At 45.8% G+C, this 19,502-nt stretch overlaps 3 protein-coding genes and 1 non-coding gene across 7 annotated transcripts; 1 reads left to right on the top strand and 3 right to left on the bottom strand.

The window, feature by feature from the left end:
• The first annotated feature begins 4,014 nt into the window (after nucleotides 1-4,014).
• LOC127295010 (uncharacterized) lies at nucleotides 4,015-7,191 on the top strand. Of its 4 annotated transcripts, XM_051324921.2 has the most exons (6): nucleotides 4,015-4,218; nucleotides 4,526-4,593; nucleotides 5,839-6,075; nucleotides 6,175-6,307; nucleotides 6,373-6,490; nucleotides 6,801-7,191. In XM_051324921.2, the coding sequence occupies exons 3-6, from the start codon at nucleotides 6,057-6,059 to the stop codon at nucleotides 6,972-6,974; spliced, it is 444 nt and encodes a 147-aa protein (XP_051180881.1). In that variant the 5' UTR covers nucleotides 4,015-4,218; nucleotides 4,526-4,593; nucleotides 5,839-6,056; the 3' UTR covers nucleotides 6,975-7,191. The 4 variants fall into 4 exon arrangements, with proteins under 4 accessions (XP_051180881.1, XP_051180877.1, XP_051180886.1 ...); XM_051324917.2 differs by lacking the exon at nucleotides 4,526-4,593; XM_051324926.2 differs by lacking the exon at nucleotides 4,526-4,593 and having other exon boundaries at nucleotides 4,017-4,218; nucleotides 5,839-5,973.
• A 309-nt stretch (nucleotides 7,192-7,500) lies between these two features.
• LOC127331772 (noroxomaritidine synthase-like) lies at nucleotides 7,501-9,081 on the bottom strand. The gene has a single exon (XM_051357958.1). It carries the CDS (start codon nucleotides 9,079-9,081, stop codon nucleotides 7,501-7,503), a length of 1,581 nt encoding a protein of 526 aa, XP_051213918.1.
• A 405-nt stretch (nucleotides 9,082-9,486) lies between these two features.
• On the bottom strand, nucleotides 9,487-9,557 carry TRNAG-GCC (transfer RNA glycine (anticodon GCC)). Its single transcript has one exon. It is a non-coding gene; the product is annotated as a tRNA-Gly (tRNA).
• Nucleotides 9,558-11,256: 1,699 nt separating this feature from the next.
• LOC127295002 (heat shock 70 kDa protein 14) lies at nucleotides 11,257-16,778 on the bottom strand. Its single transcript, XM_051324904.2, has 10 exons — nucleotides 16,622-16,778; nucleotides 15,019-16,251; nucleotides 13,905-14,114; nucleotides 13,677-13,772; nucleotides 13,379-13,585; nucleotides 12,689-12,883; nucleotides 12,469-12,615; nucleotides 12,232-12,381; nucleotides 11,925-12,055; nucleotides 11,257-11,808 (listed from the first exon to the last, which is right to left on the bottom strand). Exons 2-10 carry the CDS (start codon nucleotides 16,186-16,188, stop codon nucleotides 11,598-11,600), a joined length of 2,517 nt encoding a protein of 838 aa, XP_051180864.1. The 5' UTR covers nucleotides 16,189-16,251; nucleotides 16,622-16,778; the 3' UTR covers nucleotides 11,257-11,597.
• Between the last annotated feature and the right edge of the window lie 2,724 nt (nucleotides 16,779-19,502).

Below are 19,502 nucleotides of genomic sequence, written 5' to 3'. Positions count from 1 at the left end.
CGTTTTAATGAACTAGAGCTTGTTATGAGAATAAGCACAAGATATAAAACATCACATGGATAAGATCCAAATAACAAGCAAGAAAGATGATGCAAGGATGCAAAGGTTTGATCTCTCTGAAGGATACGATCGAGTTACTCACTCGAGAGCCATCTTGATAGTACAACAATTAAAATATAAATCGGTCTCCAACTACACCATGAAACCGGTAAGAAAGAAACCCTATTAAGACCAAAACTTAACCTTGCGCATTCCACTTGAGCTCGATGATGACGATCTTGACCGCAACAAGATAGAACGCCTTTCTTGATTGTTCTTGCTTGACAAAGTCTTATGGATTACTCTCCCATAATCCACCATGGGAGAGCTTCTTCTTCGGCGCATCTGCAGTCCATCATCACTATATGGATGGCAAGATTCAAGCATATGATCTCTTCGAGTTGGATCATCTTGAACTTGCACTTCATTTGTTCACTATTCATCATGTTGATGTCTTGAAGTTAAACTTGAGGGCTCACTTAATATTCATCCTCAAGACAAACTTGACACTTGATATTACTCATCAATTTATTTTTATTGCAACCTTGAAGCCAACATATGGTTCAAGCATTGCCTATGGACAAATCCTACAAATATATGTCAATGCAAACATTAGTCCATAGGGATTGTCATCAATTACCAAAACCACACTTGAGAGATCCATGCACTTTCAGCAGTTCCCCGAGAGTTCGATATAACTCTCGAGTCACACTTGTGGGGAAAATTGCTTCCTGGACTACACATTCTACACTTGGAGTCCCAACGTTTCAAGAGACTTTTGCTGGTGTTGTGAAGCTCCATCACCAACAACACAGAGGAGGATTTTAGCCATCCACTGCATGTTGTAGTTCAGGACAAATCCTTTGAAGCTAGGGGCAACGGTTGCAACACCCTATCAGTCGCAAGCTCGTTCGGAATCAGCCATTCCAAGGCATTAAGGAGCTCAATGTAGCCATTCATCTTTACTACGTGTTCGCTCACATTGTTGTGCTCTTTCATCTTTGTCGAAAATAAGAGCTCGGAAGCTTCATACCTCTCTGCCCTAGCTTGTGGTGCAAAAGCATCTTGAGACTGGTGACCATCTCGTATGCACCCATGTGCTCATAGTGCTTCTGCAGCTCGGCTTCCATGGCATAGAGCATGCCACTCAGGACGAATGAAGAATCATCCAGCTTGGTCTTGTAGACATTCTTGTCCTCCTTAGGGGAATCATTGGGGGTACGACACCTAGTGCGGTTTCCAGTACGTAGTTGAAGTTGTGGGGAGCAAGGAGAATCCTCAAGTTGAGATACCAAGCGCTGAAGTTCGACCCATCAGTTTTAAGTTTCTCTTTCTCTAGGAATTGTCCTAGGTTGAAGGTGGGGCGAGACATCTACAATGGCATATGAAAAATACTTCAAGACTTTGTTCATAATTATTTGATTTCAAGATATTAATGCGCTATTAAAAATTAACGAAGAACTCCTACTCAAACAAAGCATCCCTCATTGTTTAGTGATTATATGATCCTTTCTAGTTATACCTCCCCCGATCGTCATGACCATTGGCACAACTAAAAGGTAGACTTATCAATCATATCATCTATATGACTCATGCTCGACCTTTGGTCTTGTGTTCGAGGTCATGTATGTACATTCTAGGCTCGCTAGTAATAACCTTGTTGCGTATGCAACGCAACATGGCTTACTTCCACTATACATGACTGTTAAGATGTCTAGCACCTGTTCATCGTGGCGTACTTCATAATGATGAGCTAATCTATCGTGGTGCAACACCAAGGAACAACACGATTGATATTACAGTTGATGGATCATCTTATAATGCTACAGTTGTATGTGTAATGCATGCATCATAAGATAAAACAGTAATAATAACATCATATGAAATTATAGGGTATATGCCATGGTCATTGTCATTGTGTCTTGATCTCCATCGTATGCTCCAGAAAAGCTCCTTGGGGCCTCGGTGCCGCCACATTGGTAGTCGCCGAACAACATAAAACTTACCTCAACCATATCATATTTACATGCCCTCTCTGCAACACAAAGTTAGACGCATCTAGTTTTATCTTTGCATTTTTTATGTGGCTGTTCGAGCTATCATGGAAGAACCATTCATAACCTACGAACTGTAGAACCACAACATCGATCACCCAATTTTCGCTTTTAAGCCCTCCACCATACCAAAGCCGCACCGCTAAAGTAAGAGAGACGGACACCCCCTAGCCGCATATATGGTACAACCATATGTCAAGTGCGAAAGCAGTTTTGCTTAGGTGTACGCGTGAGGTCGGTCGGGGCCGCTCATCAAACAATGCCACAATGATAGCAATCACACTTTAAGACGGTAACAATTAGATAACCAATGCCCACTTATTGCTATGTGTTCTAGCCATACATATACATTTACACATAGATCGCTTTGATACCCCTGTTGGGTTCCGATGCAGAAAACCAAAAAATTCCTATGACGGAAATACATACCCAAGATCTATTCTATGTAGATGCAAAGTAGCGGAGGATATCGGTGTTCATAACCTTGAAGACCGAAAAGCCTAACGTTCACGATGAACGTTTGTCGATGAAGTTGTACATCGACGTCGACCTCGGGGCCGAGAAGAAGTCCAACGATGAAGCGCTCCAAGTGTCGTGCCTCCATAGTTCAACACACATACGATGTATAGACATCCTCTGGGTGCCGGTCCAGCAGCGCAGCGGAAGAAGATGATTCGGACCGGTGTCCCGAATGACACGGTGGCATGTAGTCAGATGAGAAGGCTCCAATCCTGCGCACGTTCCAAACTCGGGAACACGTGTGAGGGAGAGGAGAGATGAGGGAGAGAGAACTCAACTTGGATGAATGAGGGGGCATCCTTGGGGGGTTTATATAGGGGGCAAAGGAGGAGAAGTGGGGCCACCTGGGGGCAGCCGCCGCCGCCCCCTCCCTCCCATGAGCCGACCCTGGCGGCTAGGGTTAGGGTTTGGGGCGTGCTGGCTCCACCATGCATGCCCCCTTCTCCATTATCCCTTGCCTCTTTGGCCGGCCCCCTTGGGGCCACCTTGGTGGTCCCTTTTAAAAGGGGTATCCTATTTTTTATTTATATTTATTTGTTTAATTCAACCAATTAAATAATAAACATATATGCGAGTCTGAGAACTATTCTTCAACCCAGAACTTATTCCACTTACTCTCCAAATAATCTTAGTGTTCTCTCCCTATTCTCGAACAATACTGAATCGATCCCAAAGCGTCCCTTAAGTGTGCCACCATACGAGTTTGGGAATACGTAGACATGATCGAGACACCTTTCCGATCAATGACCATCTCGGGGTTCTGGAAAAGCTTAATGGTCCCTATACAAACACAAATAAGTTTATCTTTTGAACCTCAACATCGAATCATATTCCCTTTGTATCATGATACCTTTATTTGTCTGAGACTTGATATTAAATCACACTATTGGGTCCCTTGTAACGGAAATTTATTTCGGCTCCCGGGCGCATATACTTCCTCTGCCAAAAAATTATATTTCAAAGTGTCAAAAAAATTGATATTTTTTTTACATGTACGTCTTTATAGTATATGTGTGTTAATCAAGTTTCACAAAAAACTAATATTTTCGTGATCTATTTAAAAAATAGAAAAATTATCTAGTGAAAAGCATTACTTTACGCAAATTTTGTCTTTTTTACACACATCACATGGCAAGTTGACTTTTCATGAAATTACTTTGTGAGTGTGTAGCACGAGTAGATGTACATGCAATATTTTATTTTATTTTTTAAAATTTCAAAATATGTGTAAGATGCATTTTAAAATAAATGGAGGATTAGCCCCATGTTCTAAAACGCACCCCGTTTTTAAAGGCCGTGGGATAACGGATGTGCTGGAGTTGCTGTCAGTGCATATCCAATAGAACGTGCAACCAAAATCCACTTGGTATTATCGACAAAAGGAGGGGTAAAGCCGAAAAGGCCACTTGGAAAGGGAAAGCAATCACACGAGACAAGACAGGGGGACGGAGACTCGAGAGAAGAGAGACTGCTGCCACCAGAGACCGCTCCTCCTCATCTGTTCTTCCAACCCTCCGCATCTCAGCAAACGCCCGCCCAGCAGAAGCTAAAAGGATACGCCACAGAATTACATGGACTCTCCTTGCAGGAGATTCGATTCGCTCATGTAAGTTTGCAGCTTCCCTTTTGCTGGTTGATGCTGCCGGTGCCTTTCTTGCTTCTGTAGATCGCAGCTCAGTTCTTGGTTTCTTCGCTTGGTCCCTGATTAGATTGGACGGAAATGTGATAGCTTGTGGATTCTGGAATGTATTGCGGCCGGATCTTCAGATCGGGTAACTGCAACCTCCGGCAGGGTGTTGACTCTCTGGAAGGAACACGACATGCTCGATGATATTACCGATATAACCTGTGCGGTGAATTACTGGGTGTTGGATTATAGAGCATTGCGTTAATGCCATCCTCGTTTTTTTCAGAGAGAAGGCTGTGTAGATTGACCTTCGGCTGGGTCCAACCTCCAACTCCTATTTTGGTGTACTGAACAGTACGTTGGCACGGGACCATATATCCGCTCCTTTTTTTTTTTTGAGAACTTCGGAAGGGGTACCCCCCTACCTTAAAAACTTTTATTAAAAAAAGGGGGAGCTAAGGCAGCTCAAAGTTATACATGCAAGAGATTACAGGGAGAGAGAACATCTAGAGGGAAAGCAAAAACACACAGAGTAGGGAAATTAAACAGTCCAATCTGCTAGCCAATGTTGGATAGAAGCCTTCTCCTCATGTTTGGCTCTAAGAGTCCAAAGCTTGCAGGTGTCTATGCATTGCTTGGCCACTATGTGAACTGGAATATCAACATCATCAAAAACTTTCCTGTTTCTTGCCAACCAAGTACTCCACAAAGCAGCTGTAATGACTAAAGTCCAGGCTTTCTTTTTCTGAGGCGGGCACCTCTCTCTTGCGGTGTCAAAGATATTTGTAAGCTTCTCGCAGCTGGTTAAATTAATCCCTAAGAGCGCAAGGATTTGAATTGTTCTACCACAATTCAGAGCAAAATGTTCAGTAGTCTCCCTTTCCTTGCAGCCAAAGGGACATCTCTCGTCATCCACAATATTCTGACGGAGTAAAACAGCTCTCACTTTGATCCTTCCTTTGGCCATATATCCGCTCCTGACATTGCACTTCTTTCAGTTCAATTGGGCTCGGACGGAAGTGTTTCCAGTGTTAGCACTAGCGTAAGTCAATGCGGATTACCACAGTTTGTTAATCCATCAGCGGAGTACATTCTCTTAGGCAAGTTTGACCGAGTTAGTAAATGATAAGGTTCGTTTCCACAGTTCAGTATGCCCAAAAATTCAGCTGTGTGGTCAAGATTTGCTTAGGAAAGCTCAATAGCTCACTGTGACATGTGATGTTGCTTTTCTCCAAGAAAAGTTTTGAAAATGTTTGACAAATTTAGATACTCCAAGGTTGCAAACTGAACAACCTATATTATTTGGATACAGTTCTACCCTGCAATGTTTTCTTGATTAAAATGGTCTGAAAAATCTGTTGCGTCACTGAGCTTTCTACTTCCCATTCAACTTGAGGGAATTGCTCTTTGAGCTTATGTAGCGAATAGCTGATTCAATTGGATTCGAGATATTTGTGAATTGTGAAAACTTGGTACATACTCATTGTCTTTGTAGTGCACTATCTAAAACGAGCGTTAGTTTTAAATTGACTTTATTTTACATTCCAGATTAGATGCCACCAGATTTTCATGCTAACTTCTCGTATTTCTTCTGTCCAGCTGCTTGATGTGATCATAGCTCTTGGTTCATAGTTTCCATTAGCCATTACAGCAAGGAGTTCCGAAATGCTGAGAAGCTCCACAGTTCTTCCTGTTGCTTCCTTGACCGAACAACTATAGTACTTATGAGGGGAGGTACTGTTTATTTAAACCTGCTCATGCTCTTATTCTTTCTCAGATGACTGTCAAATATTGGCTGCAAATCTCACTCTCATGTCATGAAGAGCATGATCATTGGTCAGTAAAAGACCTGTAAAATGAAGTGTTTATCAGTACAGATCTCCTGGAAATGTATTTCTCTTGGTCTAGCTGAATTCATTCTTATGCGTTCCGTAGGAAATTCGGATGAATTTTGCCGTTGTCAGGTGTGCCTCGGGAAGGACACGCTACTTGGGGATGAAGAAAACCCAAGATTGGCGATGTTTGAAAGACGGCTTCCCTTCTTTGGTTGTGGAATTGGATGGTGTTGGTGAGGCAATCTATTCCTCAATTCTTTTGTTCTGTTATTGTTTACTGTATTAAAAGTTATTGCAGTTTTCTTTTAGGTTTCATGTGCCCTTTAATCTGGTACATAGCGGCTCTTCTTTATTGCTGCAAGTACTACAACCGGGATCCTCGAGAACGGCCTGGGCTTTGTGCTTCTGCATTTCTGGTTAGTTTTTTTTCTTTGTCACAACACTCAAGTACTAAGCAGATCATGCCCATTTAGATTTAGTATGTGAACATACGGAAATCTTAATTCATTTTGCCTGTAAAAGTAGATAGTCAATCATTCATCGCTGCACATTCATCGTTGCATTGCCTGCAGTGCAGGGCCTTCTTTACTTCATTATAATGCAAGGGCTTTTAAGTATAATCTGATCGCTCACTCAAAAAATAGTATAATCTGATCGCTGAGCCTCTAGTTTCTTCATTTGTTTAGAGTTTTGTACCTTATGTTTCCTCTGGTTTGTTTTGTGCAGGCAATCATCTTTACAGCAGTGACTATTGTTACCCTTTTTGTTTTACTGATAATTTGTGAACACAAGCGATTCTTGAATGGCTGTGGTAGCGGACTGAAAATACACAATAGCTGGCTGCAAGATATTCGTTGCATATCCATGACAAATGGAGTACTTGACAGAAATACTATTTAGGTTATTAGTTAATCTATTGGTTGAATTCCCAGGAGAAATCGAAGGATTGCCCTTAGCATGATAGCATGTCGGCACTGTCCGCTATCACCTACTGTTTAGTGTAGATTGATGTACAGTTTTGTACTGGCGGATGAACCTGTTGTATAACATTATTGTACTGCCAACCCATTGGAATTTATTCTTTCTGGCGCAATCAAAGATTACATGTGCAAGCTAAGTGGTACTTTAGCATGCTCTGTGCTCAAATTCATGGAATCAGGTATTCTTGTCCACCAAAGATAGGCAGTATATGCATTAAAATTCTGAACTATATGACCTTGTTGGAGACCAATTTACTGAATAAATGGAGCTCTTTTGTTACCAATTACCTAATATTAAACCTTCTCTCCAGCCTAAGACCACTTGCTTGTTTTTTCTTGAAATAAATATAGATCCTTTACTATGATGATAATCATAATTGAATACTAGATTAGGTCCAGTCTGTATATATATCGACTGTAATCAAGATGCAACCAAAAGCCTGAACTCAGCCATCAAAGGTCGCCCCCCTTCTCTTGACCTTAACCATGAGCCCGTTCTTGGTGTGGAGCACCACCGAGTCGGTTGGCTCCACCGCATGGCCGTCGACGAGCTCCACCCGGAAGTTGTAGATGATGGCCGCGGCGGCGATCTTGAGGTTGCTGAGCCCTAGGTCCTTGCCAAGGCAGCTCCTCGGCCCGGAATTGAACGCGGCGAACTTGTAACTCGGCTGGTGCCGGACCCGGCCGCTGCCAGACAGCCACCGCTCCGGCCGGTACTCCCTGCAGTCCTCGCCCCATATCCCCTCTATCCTGCCCATGGCGTAGATGCAGAAGATGATCCTGGTGCCCTTGGTCACTGCAGTGCCGTCGGGCAGCACGTCGTCCTCGCGCGCCTCTTTCTCCTCGAACGGCGCCGGCGGGTGCAGGCGCAGCGCCTCAAGCACCGCCGCGTGGAGGTAGGACGCCGACCGGAGCGTGTCGCAGTCGAACATAACGGTGCCGCCGCACTCAGCGGGTTCGTTGGCGCGTAAAGATTTTAGCTCGTGGAGGATCTTGGCCTCGACGTGCGGGTGCGTGCAGATCATGTAGAAGAGCCATGTGAGCGCGGAGGCGACGAGGTCCTTGGCCGCGAACATGTACCCCACGGCGGCGTCGCGGAGGAACTCGCCCCTCTTTTGGTCGGTCATGGCAGGGTCCCTGGGCCACGCCATGTACATAGACAGCAGGTCCCCTCCTCCTCCAAGGAGCGGCAGGTGTCCCGCCTTGCGCTTCCCGATCTCGCGGTAGACGAACTCGTCGAGCACCGCCTTGGCCTGGGCGTACCTCCTCTCAATGCCGACGTTGAGCCACCTGAGCAGCTTCCACCACCTTGCCGGCACAACGTGGCGGAACATGACGGCCTCCCCGGCCATCCTCGTGGCCTGGCCGAACGGCGGGTACGGGGCGTTCGCAGCCTCGAGGGAGAGCGAGTCGAGGTCGTGGGCGAAGACCACGGCGTAGGAGACGTCGAGCGAGAAGCGCATGAAGACGTCCTCGAGCTCGACGGCGCGCCCGGCGGCCGCAGCGTGGTCCAAGAACGGCGCCAGGAGGCGCGCCGTCTGGTTCTCGACGGTGGACACGACGAAGGAGCGGAACGCGGGGGCCGCGAAGACGGTGGCGACGACGTGGCGCTGCTGCGTCCACGTGGCGGCCTCCGAGACGAGGAGCCCGCTGCCGGCGACGTCGAACATCTCGGCGAAGTCGCGGCCCTTGTCGTAGCGGGCGAAGTTGGCGGCGAGGCAGTGGTGCACGGCGGCGGGGTCGCAGGTGAGGAGGTAGTCGCCGCCGACGAGCCAGGGGCCGCGGAACGCGAAGGAGCAGCCCGAGTCCCGGAGCGCGGCGGTGGCGGCGTCGAGGAGGTGGCCGAGGTTGGCGAGCACGAAGGGGAGCATGCCGACGACCGGCCAGTTGACGGGCACGTTGCTGCCTGCTGCGGCCCGCCACTGGAGCGCGAGGCGGAGGGCGGCCAGGGCGAGGAAGCAGAAGGCGGCGAGGAGGAACTCCGGGTAGGAGAGGAGGAAGGTTCGAAGGGAGCCCATGGTGGCCATTCTTGGCGCGCAAAAGGTTTAGCGGCCAAATTCAGTGCATTGGTGTGTTGAAGCCAGTAGTTTAAATGTACTGATCAGTGACTGGCAGTGGAGCTTGTTACTTCCCTGTGGGAGTGGTGGTCCGTCCCCTCCTCATACGGGCCATTCACAACGATTGTGTGGGCTGCTCCATTGATAGGCATAGAGCGCTGTGAGAATGAGATGGAGTGGCAGACTGGCAGTGCACTAGTGCGGGCCGTGATTCCGGCGAAGGATTCATGCCGAGTTCATGAATCGTGATGGAAATCGTGGACTGCGGCGAGTGATCAGCTCGAAGGAACGGCATGTTGCTCGTCTGTTCCGATCGGAACGGCCAGATTTTTGTTTCCCTCTAACCGTACTATGCTCGAGCAAAAAAAAAAGATTTGCACCAGCCGGGAATCGAACCCGGGTCTGTACCGTGGCAGGGTACTATTCTACCACTAGACCACTGGTGCTTGTTGTTTTAATTTTGATTACAAACCTTATAATTTTGATCCCTATTTACAAATATAAGCTCCTTCAACCATTTCAAAGTGAACTAGATATAGATAGGCACCATAATAAGTGAATCTACATACTCCTTCTGATCCATAGTATCTGCCACTAATATAGATATATCTCGGCATATATTAGTTCTAGATATATAGTTATACTAGTGGCAAATAATATTAATCGAAGAGAGTACTAAAACTAGACTATGTACATACCAAATTAGCTAGATTTGCAAAAGGCTAAAATATTATATATTAGTGAACGGGAGGGAATAATACGCAACACGTACCCATAAATTTGGAACGGAGCATACTATTTAGGGCGGGCTCAAACACAGTGGCTCCCACATAGTCCAATTTGAAACAACCAGTCCCCTCAATAGAAACAGACTTCATGCAAATTTGGACAATACAACATCAATGTGTTCTGTCTAAATCCTCCTCTTTTACTTTTTTTTAATTATGTCGAAACAAGAACAATTGTGTCGGTGCCATCACGTGTAAGAGCATCTCCCTCCGTCGCCCCCAAACACCGTCCAGAAGAAGCTCTGGAACGAGCGTTTGGGGGGTGCCGCCGCGTTGTGCCACCTTTGGAGCGCATATGTTCCTAGTCGCGTCCCCTAATCGCAGAACTACGACATTTTTTCCACGCTTGGAACCTCTATGTCGTGGCCCCTCCTTTAGCTCGGCGGCATCCATTTTTAGAAGGCAAGTGAGGATCGACTGGTGCTCATGAACGTTAGCATCGAATGTGTCATCGTCCTCCATCGGTTGATGGATCATCATCCCGTCGTTGTTGTCCATGTCTACGAGGCAAAAGAAATTGTCAATGAAAACAACTGCGGCAAGAGAGACAAGAAATAGCATTAGGGGCGCCTACCAAACAGACGGTCAAGCAACTTGCGTGCACGATGGATGCTCGGAGTATCCGACAGTTCGGGTCCAAGACGGTGACCAACTAGCGGCGCAATGGGCAGCCGAAATGGGTGGACGGGTGAGACGAGACGTTGTGGAATCAGGCGCATGCGATATTCGGTCGCAATGGCCATCGAAATCGGTGGTTGTGGTAAGGTTGGAAGGGGGTGTGTCACAAAATAGAGGCGGGAGGGTCATGCGTCTGCTTTGGTCATTGACAGGTGGTACCCGTGTTGCTTTTACCTACATGCTACATGCCGAGGGGCACATTTTCCATATGATGTGTTGCTTTTACCTACATGGCGAAGGGCACATTTTCCATCTGACGCATCTGCAACACAACCTCCCGTATAGCTAGGACAGCCTCGGGACTCCAGAGCTCCATTTAGCTAGGAGAGCCTCAGGATGCCAGACCTCCGTATAGCTAAAACAACCTTAGGACGCAAGACACACCGGACAGCCTCAGGACGCCATACACACTGCGCCGGATCAAAACAACCTTTAAAGGACACCAGACACACCGCGCCAGATCAAAACAGCCTTTGAGACGCCCCAAAGGCCTTTGGGGGATGGAGATGCTCAAACACTAGGGAGTGTATGCTTATGTGGATCGCCTCCTACTAAACCACTCTTTGGACACCTTTTGTTTAGATGATTTTTGAACAGCCCGCATGTTGAATTATATGGTAAAAGATTGCAAGAACATTACTTGCGACCGATTGAAGAAAACACAAGAGGCTAACAGGAATTAAGGAAATCTTTGACCAAAAATTTCTGAATCGTTATGGACCACCGTATGTAAAATTACAACGTTATGGACCATCGTCAATAAAAATTACACCAGAGACAGCGGGTCACCAAAACCTGGAAGGGCGCCCTTATCCTGCATGCATCGTCCAGTTCACCAGTCATAAAAGGAATAACAGTTCTTAATACCAGCTAGAAACACTGCAGAACTCTCCACGTTCCAATACATATCCTCACAACGTACGGAAACAGCCGTTCCTTCTAGTTTGTTGCCCTAGCAGACCAAAAGCACAGGAGAATGCAACCGATCATTGACATAAAATCTCCTCTGATCGGAAGTCCTTATGCTGGGGACGGATCGGCTTTATCAGTGTCCATTTGCTCCGCAGTAGACTCACCCTGATCAGCTCCTTCGCTTGCTGGTTCGCTGGGCTCACTGGCACCACTTGATTGTGGTTCTGGTGTTTGAGCCTCAGGCGCTGGGGTCTCCGCTGGTGGTGGGGTCTGTGGCTTCGGTGCCGGCTTTGGCTTGGTCATGATCGGTTTGCAGAACCTACAAGAAACAAGTTTCAGGACAATTTGCTAGACACAGCTCACAATGTGCTCAACAAGGAATACCAATGTCCGCTTAAAAGGGGATTTCATCGAAAGAGCTGGATACCAACTAACCTGTCAAGTGCTTCAGCCTTTTTCTTTATCTCAGAAACAAGGAGGACAGGATTAGCATGCTTCGGTAGAGCATCTTGCTGATGCTTTTTCTCAAGTAGCCAGTTCTCGGCTTCCGAGCACTCATTAATGACCTGTATGCAACAATACATATTATCAACTGACAGCAGGATTACCTCGTCTTACCCAACACAATAACAACTAACCCCTACAGGGGGACAAGATAAAATGGGACAGCTTCCAAGCATGCTTCTGTAACTGATAATGCAAGAGTGGTGGGAAATTCTAAGATCAACCAGACATTGTGTACCTTCTGTTTTTCTGATATATCTATGTGATCAAACTTTGGGTCAACAGATAGCGCAGCCTCTCTAAAACTGCGAATGCAGTACACCAGTTGCTCAAGAACCGGGCCTCTTTCAGTCCACTCTTTGTAGCGCATCTCAATTGGACCACCAACCTGCAGGAGAACAAAATTACTCATGTAGAACTAACGACACCAAAAGTGAACTATTAATAAATATATGGTGCAGTAAAGAAGGCATACCTTTTGAAGTTCTTCTAGTTTTGCGACATAGACTCCCTTGGTCTCATCCTCACCATCTTCATACAGCCAATCCTCAACCTCCTGAAGCTTAGTCATCAATCCTTCTATGTCCTCAGACTTGACAAATTCATTGTACTTCTCATTGAGCTGAATACAACATAGGATGAGGTCAGATACTGCACAGACATAAACAATCATCAGATCATGCAGCTCAATATACCTTGTTACGCATGTCATAAACATAAGCCTCCACAGAATTCTTCTTGTCCTTGGTTTCTTCCATCACTCTGTCCTGAAGAGCCATTTCATACTCTTTCTCAACTGCTTTATCCAGCTCATCAGCAGCCATCGCACCATAAACCGTTTCAGCGACTGGAACATTTGTCTTCTTAACTTTCTTTTTGGATGGCTCGACCTGAAATAAACAAGTTATTTCATAACTATTAGTCTTTTACCACAAAACAAAAGTTGACATCTTTCTCAAAAAAAATACCTGTATGCATGAACGAAACAATATTGTTCTATAATTAATTGCGAAACAATCTGTGTTTCTTTATAAAGATCCTAACTAACAAAAAATAAGTATCTGATATTATGCCCTGTTTGGTCATTTTTCAAAAGACAGACGTAAAATTACATCGACTAAATTCATTAGAGAAAATTTTTAAAATACCGTAAATAAAAATGCTTAATCAGCATCACGAGGATGACTATCAAATTCATCGTAGAATCATTGTGTCATCATAAACTAATTTCATACAAAAAAAAAGTAGTAGCTAATCCCAAAAAAAATGAACAGAACTTAAGTGGCAGATAGAAGTAGCTCTTCAAAACATGCTGCATGCACAGGGCCACCAATATATGTGTAATCCTATAGATTGTCATCAACAATAGAGTGAACAAACAATACCTTTGTGTCAGTATCCATCGGAACAGTTTTTTCCTCAGAATCACCAGCCCCATTTTCAGCAGCACCATCGGCAGTATCTAAAGCACCTTTAGGTTCTTGCATATTGTCATCGTCTCGTGGTGCATCATCTGTGTCCATTTTAGTAGCATCCTTTGGAACCTCACTTGTAGCTGAAACTGGAACTTCCACTTCCTCCTCTTCCAGCATCTGCATACAGAAGCACGGCATAGAAACAACATCAGAGAGATGTTAGATGCTATTTCAAAGGAACATGACAAGACGGAGTATTGCAAGTTACCATTGCTGATTCAAGAGAGACAATCCCATGGATGTTGAGACGAACTTTCACTTTCAGTTTAGCCTTCTCACCTTTGCTCGGTTGGAATGGGCCAATCTGCATGTAGGTACAACATAACAAAATCAGCTACCACTAGAAACTGCTCAAGGACCAGAATTTAAAAGGCCCTTGAACACATGGCAAATGCCAAGTGTATTGAATATGATTGGGGTTTAAAAAAATGCCCACCGTGTAAGTGCTAATTTTCTGTGTTATTTGCATATCATCTGTATCAACATTCAAAACATCCACTGGAAATGTAGTGGACCTATAGAAGGTCAGAGCCTTGATGCTAGGGATTGGATTCCCCTTTGGGAATACAACTGTTTGTTGGGGTTCATTGTTCTGAGCATCTGGCTTCCATGATAAAGCAACTGAAAAGGGAAACCCTTCATTAACCTGCAAAATGCCAAGCCAACGTCAAAACTACAGCTTTTTCTCTTAAAAAGCTACAGAAAAATGAAGAGCAGATATTAAAATCACGAAATATTTTTCTGTAGCATCCGACAATTGATAGTGCAGCCTTGCAAATCAAAATCAACTCAACCACCATCAAGGGTCATAGCAGGTTTAAGGAACTACTCCGTCCTTCCCACAATATGGGACTTTTTGGTAAGCTAGAACAGCTTGCCAAACGCCCTATATTGTTGTACTGAGGGAGTACTTCCTAAGAGAGCATAGTGTGCCTTTACAGAGCAGGTAGGGAATTCAAAGATTCTATAGGCAAACATACTAGGAGCAAGATGAATGAGATCAAATTGCAAACAAAGTTGTTGTGGAAATATAATTAATTGCGTAAACGTGCAATTGGAATGAACACGCAACCGCCTCTCCACCAACATAAGTATCAAGCACGCCAGCATCAATATGAATGCCAGCTATAATACATAACATCATGCACAATAATTTAGTGTTCATTTTTTTCAAATGAAAGTGTTTCTTTTTTCAAATGAAATTAGTGTTTCCTATATTCCTAATTGCTACTTCAAGTCATAATAGGACAAAGGTACTGAAACACTAAGTGCACCGCTAGCTGACTAGGAAGAGTAACATTATTTATGTATAGAATGCAATATGTGGACAACAACCAAGAAAGATCAAAATAAATAATGTTCAGGTTCATAGTGCCTTCATAGACTACAGAATTCTCCTGTCCAACTAGCTGCTCTAGTGACACATCCATTTATACTTCAGATACATGCAATATATACAATGCTCACGAATTTTATAATTTAACATGCATTAGAGAACAATGGAAAAGAAGTTGACGAAAGGCAACAAACATATGCACAAGAAATCATACCTGAAACTCCCTCACTTTGAACGTGGGGCTAAGGATAGCACACTGAAGAGCACATCCCCTGGCAACACATTCACTTGCATTCATAGTTCTCCTTGGTTCCTTCCCAAAGAATTCAGTGATAATCTTCATTACAGCGGGAACACGAGAGCCTGATCCAACAACCTCAACAAAGTGCACATCTTCTGTGGTCAAGCCAGCTTCAGCCAAGGCCTTCTCCAGTGGCCCTTTAACACGCTCTAGTACCGGGGCGCTGATGTGTTCAAACTCGTCCCTCTTGATGAAACCTCGCACATCCTTCTCATCCATCAAGCACTCAATGTTCATAGGTGCCTCCGGATTGGCGCTCAGCATCTTCTTGAGCTTCTCGCACGCCACACGCAGCCTAATGCAGGCACGGGCGTTCTGGTAGACATCAATCTTGTATTCCTCTTTGAACTTCGCCGCGAAGTGCTTAAACAGGGCTTCGTCAAAGTCCCTTCCACCAAGAGAGCGGTCATACGAATGAGACAGCATCTTGAGCTGCCCCTTCTTGTACCCGACGATGCTGACCTGCATGCTGGCATGCCCAACATCGACAAACGCGACATTCAGCTGGTCGCTCTCAGGGAGATCTGTCTTGTAGATCCCGTATGCCAACGCCGTAGCAGTAGTCTCGTGGAACAACCGCAGCGGCCGGAGACCCGCAATAGTTGCAGCGTCAATAACAGCCCTCCGCTGCAGGTCAGTGAAATACACCGGGATCCCGATGCAGCAGTCATTGACAGCGGAGTTCAGGTTGCCCTCGGCGATCGCCTTCAAGTTGGACAGCACCATGGCGAGCAGCTGCGTGGGCGTGAAGGAGCGCTCCTCCCCCAGGTACCGCGCGTGCACGAGCGGGAACCCGTCGGGGCCCTCGGTGACGCGGAACGGGAAGGACTGGATGTCGTGCTGCAGCTCGGGGTCGGCGAACTTGCGGCCCAGCAGGCGCTTGATCTGCGAGATGGAGTTCTTGGGGTTCATGGTGGAGTTGGCGGCGCCGGCCGTGCCGATGAAGCGCTGCTTGTCGCCGAAGCAGACGATGGCGGGCGTCTCCCGCTTGGACTCCTCGTTGAGGACCACATCGATCCCGCGCTGCCGCGCCACGCCCACAATGCAGCTCTCGTTGCCCAGATCAAAGCCCACTACGCTCATCTCCGACGCGCCCTTTTATGTCCCGGTCACTACTGATTCCGAGATCTAGATCGTGAACTGCACCTACACAGAACGAGATCTACGGGGTCAGCGCATCTAAGAAGCTGCATAAATCTCAACATATAGACCTCGAAACAAGTCGAATCCAGGCAACCCGGACAGGATAAACTCGCCATCAAACTAAATCCAAATCGACCACAAACGCCGATCCAAAACCCTCGGAAACCCAGGCCCCTTAAACAGCAGCAAAGCTCTACAAATCGCGGACTAGTATTCAACGAAATAACACGTTATTAAAACACTATAAATCGAAAAACAAAATCTAATGGTGAAAAAGGCAAGGCGGATCCGAGCGTGGGGAAATCACATCGAGGGAAGCCGCCACGGTCGAACGAAGCGCGAGCGGGAGGGGAAGGAAGGGACTGGGTCGTACCGGCGGTGCGAGAGCCGGCGGCGAGGGCGGGGAAGCTTGGGGAGCTGTGGTTGTGGTAGCCGCCGCAGCTGAGCTTGGTGTCTCTTGGCGAAGACGAAGGAGAGGAGGCGGTGGGGGTGGTATATACGGCCTCGTGGTATGGTAGTGGTGGTCGTCGCGAACCCTCTAGAAGGTGTGGAAACCCTGGGTTTGACAGCTCTGCGCTCCCACTGTCGTGTATGGGCCGTCTGTTTCGTGGGCCGACTGCAAGGGGACGGACAACGAAGGAGTGGAAACCCTACTATGTCCAACAAACAAAATTTGTGATTCTCAAACAAAACAAAAAAATTGCTGTAGGCGAAAAAAATACTACCGTTTCATCCGAACATTCGTTATGTTCTTTTGGTTGCAATGTATTAGTATCATGCCCACTTGTTTATTTTTCGAATATTATACCGATTTATTAATAATTATTAACACGCTAGCGCGAGACGAAGGCGCGTTGCCATCCTCGCTCATCCATCACCGAAACCGGACAAAATTTGTTGTAATAGATAGAAGGAAAATCATCGTGTTAATGCCTCAAAAGGACCAACACAACACAACAGCAGCCATCACACAATAAACTTCGTCGAAGAAACTATGGACCCATCATTATCCGACATGCCCTCTCGACGCATCACAACGACTGAAACTATGGACTCCAGCGGGCTTGACGAGATCTAGCGTTAGGACTGTCCCGGGATCTCTTGGACATATCTGTACTACTAAAATGAGAGGAAAGCCACGAACAAATAGGGTTCTAAGAGGACGGATGGGTGCATGCGGCATAGGGTTTGGAGGGAAAGAGGAGAGTGTGGCAGCGTGGGTAGTGGCCTAGTGGGTTTGGGGGCAAGTGTGCTCCTGTATTATATATTTACGGGAGTAAGGGACCCTCGCTTGCTCAAAGGCCAGGAAAACTAGCAACTTTGAAGCCCACTCTCCCAGTTATCGGTATATATAACAATAAATCTGGCGACAAATCATTTTCTCTAATTAATTACCTAGTATAGAAATTAAGCTCCCCATAAAAGGAAATTGACACATCACACATTTTTGTAAAAGCTTAATTATTCGGTACAAAATAAACAAACAACACAAGAGAGGAAACACATCTTGACAAGCTTAATTATTTGATACAAAATGAACAACAATAATAGAAAACAAAATCACACAATTTTAGCTGGGGACTCTAGGTTTTCCTTAAGCGGTGTCAGCACATCGGCCACGGTCAAGCACCTTGATTTAATTACATTTACCTTGTATCGCCCTTCGTGCCTTACTTTTTCTGGTTAGATACCTTGATTTTCTTGGGTTGGGCTAGCCTCCACATCGCCAACAACTCACGAGAAAGCTCCGGTGAGTGTGGTTTATCGATCCATTCCACGAAGGTGAACTTAGGGGATTTATAGTGCCACCTCATGATCTTCCGGCCAATGTCCACACCCTTATAAGCCATGAGACGATGCGGGAATTTGCCACAATTGCACTGCAGCCACATCTCATCTATGTCGTTTCAGTCCTTGTTATAGATCCACTTGGGCACTTTACAATCTTTAGAAGAAAATCCCAAATATCCCCGATCAAGATCGAAAAATCGAAGTGTAACAGACCACTAATGAAGCCCAAAGATCGAAGATTATGTACGATGTCGCCATCGTGCTCAACTCCATCATAGACAGGCATCACGATGTTCACCGGAGCCACCGCCGCTATGCCCGCGGAATGGTTTGAATGCTCGCCGCACGAGATGAGCTCATATGGTTCAGACAATGATGAGTGGTGGTTACGTATGTGATACGTCTCAAACGTATCTATAATTTCTTATGTTCCATGCTAGTTTTATGACAATACCTACATGTTTTGCTCACACTTTATAATGATTTCATGCATTTTCCGGAACTAACCTATTAACAAGGTGCCACAGTGCCAGTTCCTGTTTTCTGTTGTTTTTTGTTCCAGAAAGGCTGTTCGGGCAATATTCTCGGAATTCGACGAAACAAAAGCCCACGATCTTATAATTCACGGAAGGTTCCAGAAGTCCGAAGGGGAGACGAGGAAGGGCAGTAGGGGACCCACCATAAGGCGGCGCGGGTGGCCCCCTGGCCACGCCAGCCTATGGGGAGGGGGCCCCCTGGTCCCTCCGACTCCGCCTCTCCGCCTATATAACCCCTCGTGACCTAAAAACTCGATATCAATTGACGAAACTCCAGAAAGACTCTAGGGGCGCCGCCGCCATCGCGAAACTCTATTTCGAGGGACATAAGTCTCTGTTCCGGCACGCCGCCGGGACGAGGAATTGCCCCCGGAGTCATCTCCATCGACATCACCGCCATCTTCATCGCCGTTGCTGTCTCCCATGATGAGGAGGGAGTAGTTCTCCCCCGAGGCTGAGGGCTCTACCGGTAGCTATGTGGTTCATCTCTCTCTCTCATGCTGTGATCTTTATGTGATCATGAGCTTTGTATCACTATTAATCTATGTGCTACTCTAGTGATGTTATTATTAAAGTAGTCTATTCCTCCTCCATGATGTAATGTTGACAGTGTGTGCATCATGTAGTACTTGGCATAGGTTATGATTATAATCTCTTGTAGATTATGAAGTTAACTATTAGTATGATAGTATTGATGCGATCTATTCCCCCTTTCATAGCTATTGTTGACAGTGTGTATGCTATGTTAGTACTCGGTCTAAATTGCAACGGTCTATTATGCACTCTAGAGGTTACTTTAATATGAACTCCGGATATTGTGGAGCTTGTTTACTCCGGCTTGAGGTGTGCTTTTGTAGCCCTACACAATGAATGGTGTTTGTTATCCAACAAGAGAGTGTAGAAAGTAGCATTTATTTATTCAGTTAT

The sequence above is a fragment of the Lolium perenne genome, chromosome 1 (assembly GCF_019359855.2).
Source record: "Lolium perenne isolate Kyuss_39 chromosome 1, Kyuss_2.0, whole genome shotgun sequence".
Classification (NCBI taxonomy): domain Eukaryota; kingdom Viridiplantae; phylum Streptophyta; class Magnoliopsida; order Poales; family Poaceae; genus Lolium; species Lolium perenne.
Note: the sequence above shows the minus strand (reverse complement) of the source record. Positions and strands in the feature narration are given on the sequence as shown.

Excerpts from the sequence above, each read along its gene's own strand:
- LOC127295010 (XM_051324912.1), top strand. The coding sequence starts at position 6,096 with ATGAAGTGTTTATCAGTACAGATCTCCTGGAAATGTATTTCTCTTGGT. Across the intron at positions 6,308-6,372 it reads TGTGGAATTGGATGGTGTTG|TTTTCTTTTAGGTTTCATGT; the intron begins GTGAGGCAATCT and ends AAGTTATTGCAG. Across the intron at positions 6,491-6,800 it reads TTTGTGCTTCTGCATTTCTG|GCAATCATCTTTACAGCAGT; the intron begins GTTAGTTTTTTT and ends TGTTTTGTGCAG.
- LOC127331772 (XM_051357958.1), bottom strand. The coding sequence starts at position 9,081 with ATGGCCACCATGGGCTCCCTTCGAACCTTCCTCCTCTCCTACCCGGAG.
- LOC127295002 (XM_051324904.2), bottom strand. The coding sequence starts at position 16,188 with ATGAGCGTAGTGGGCTTTGATCTGGGCAACGAGAGCTGCATTGTGGGC. Across the intron at positions 13,773-13,904 it reads AGAAAATTAGCACTTACACG|ATTGGCCCATTCCAACCGAG; the intron begins GTGGGCATTTTT and ends ACCTACATGCAG. Across the intron at positions 12,616-12,688 it reads TTTATGACATGCGTAACAAG|CTCAATGAGAAGTACAATGA; the intron begins GTATATTGAGCT and ends TGTTGTATTCAG.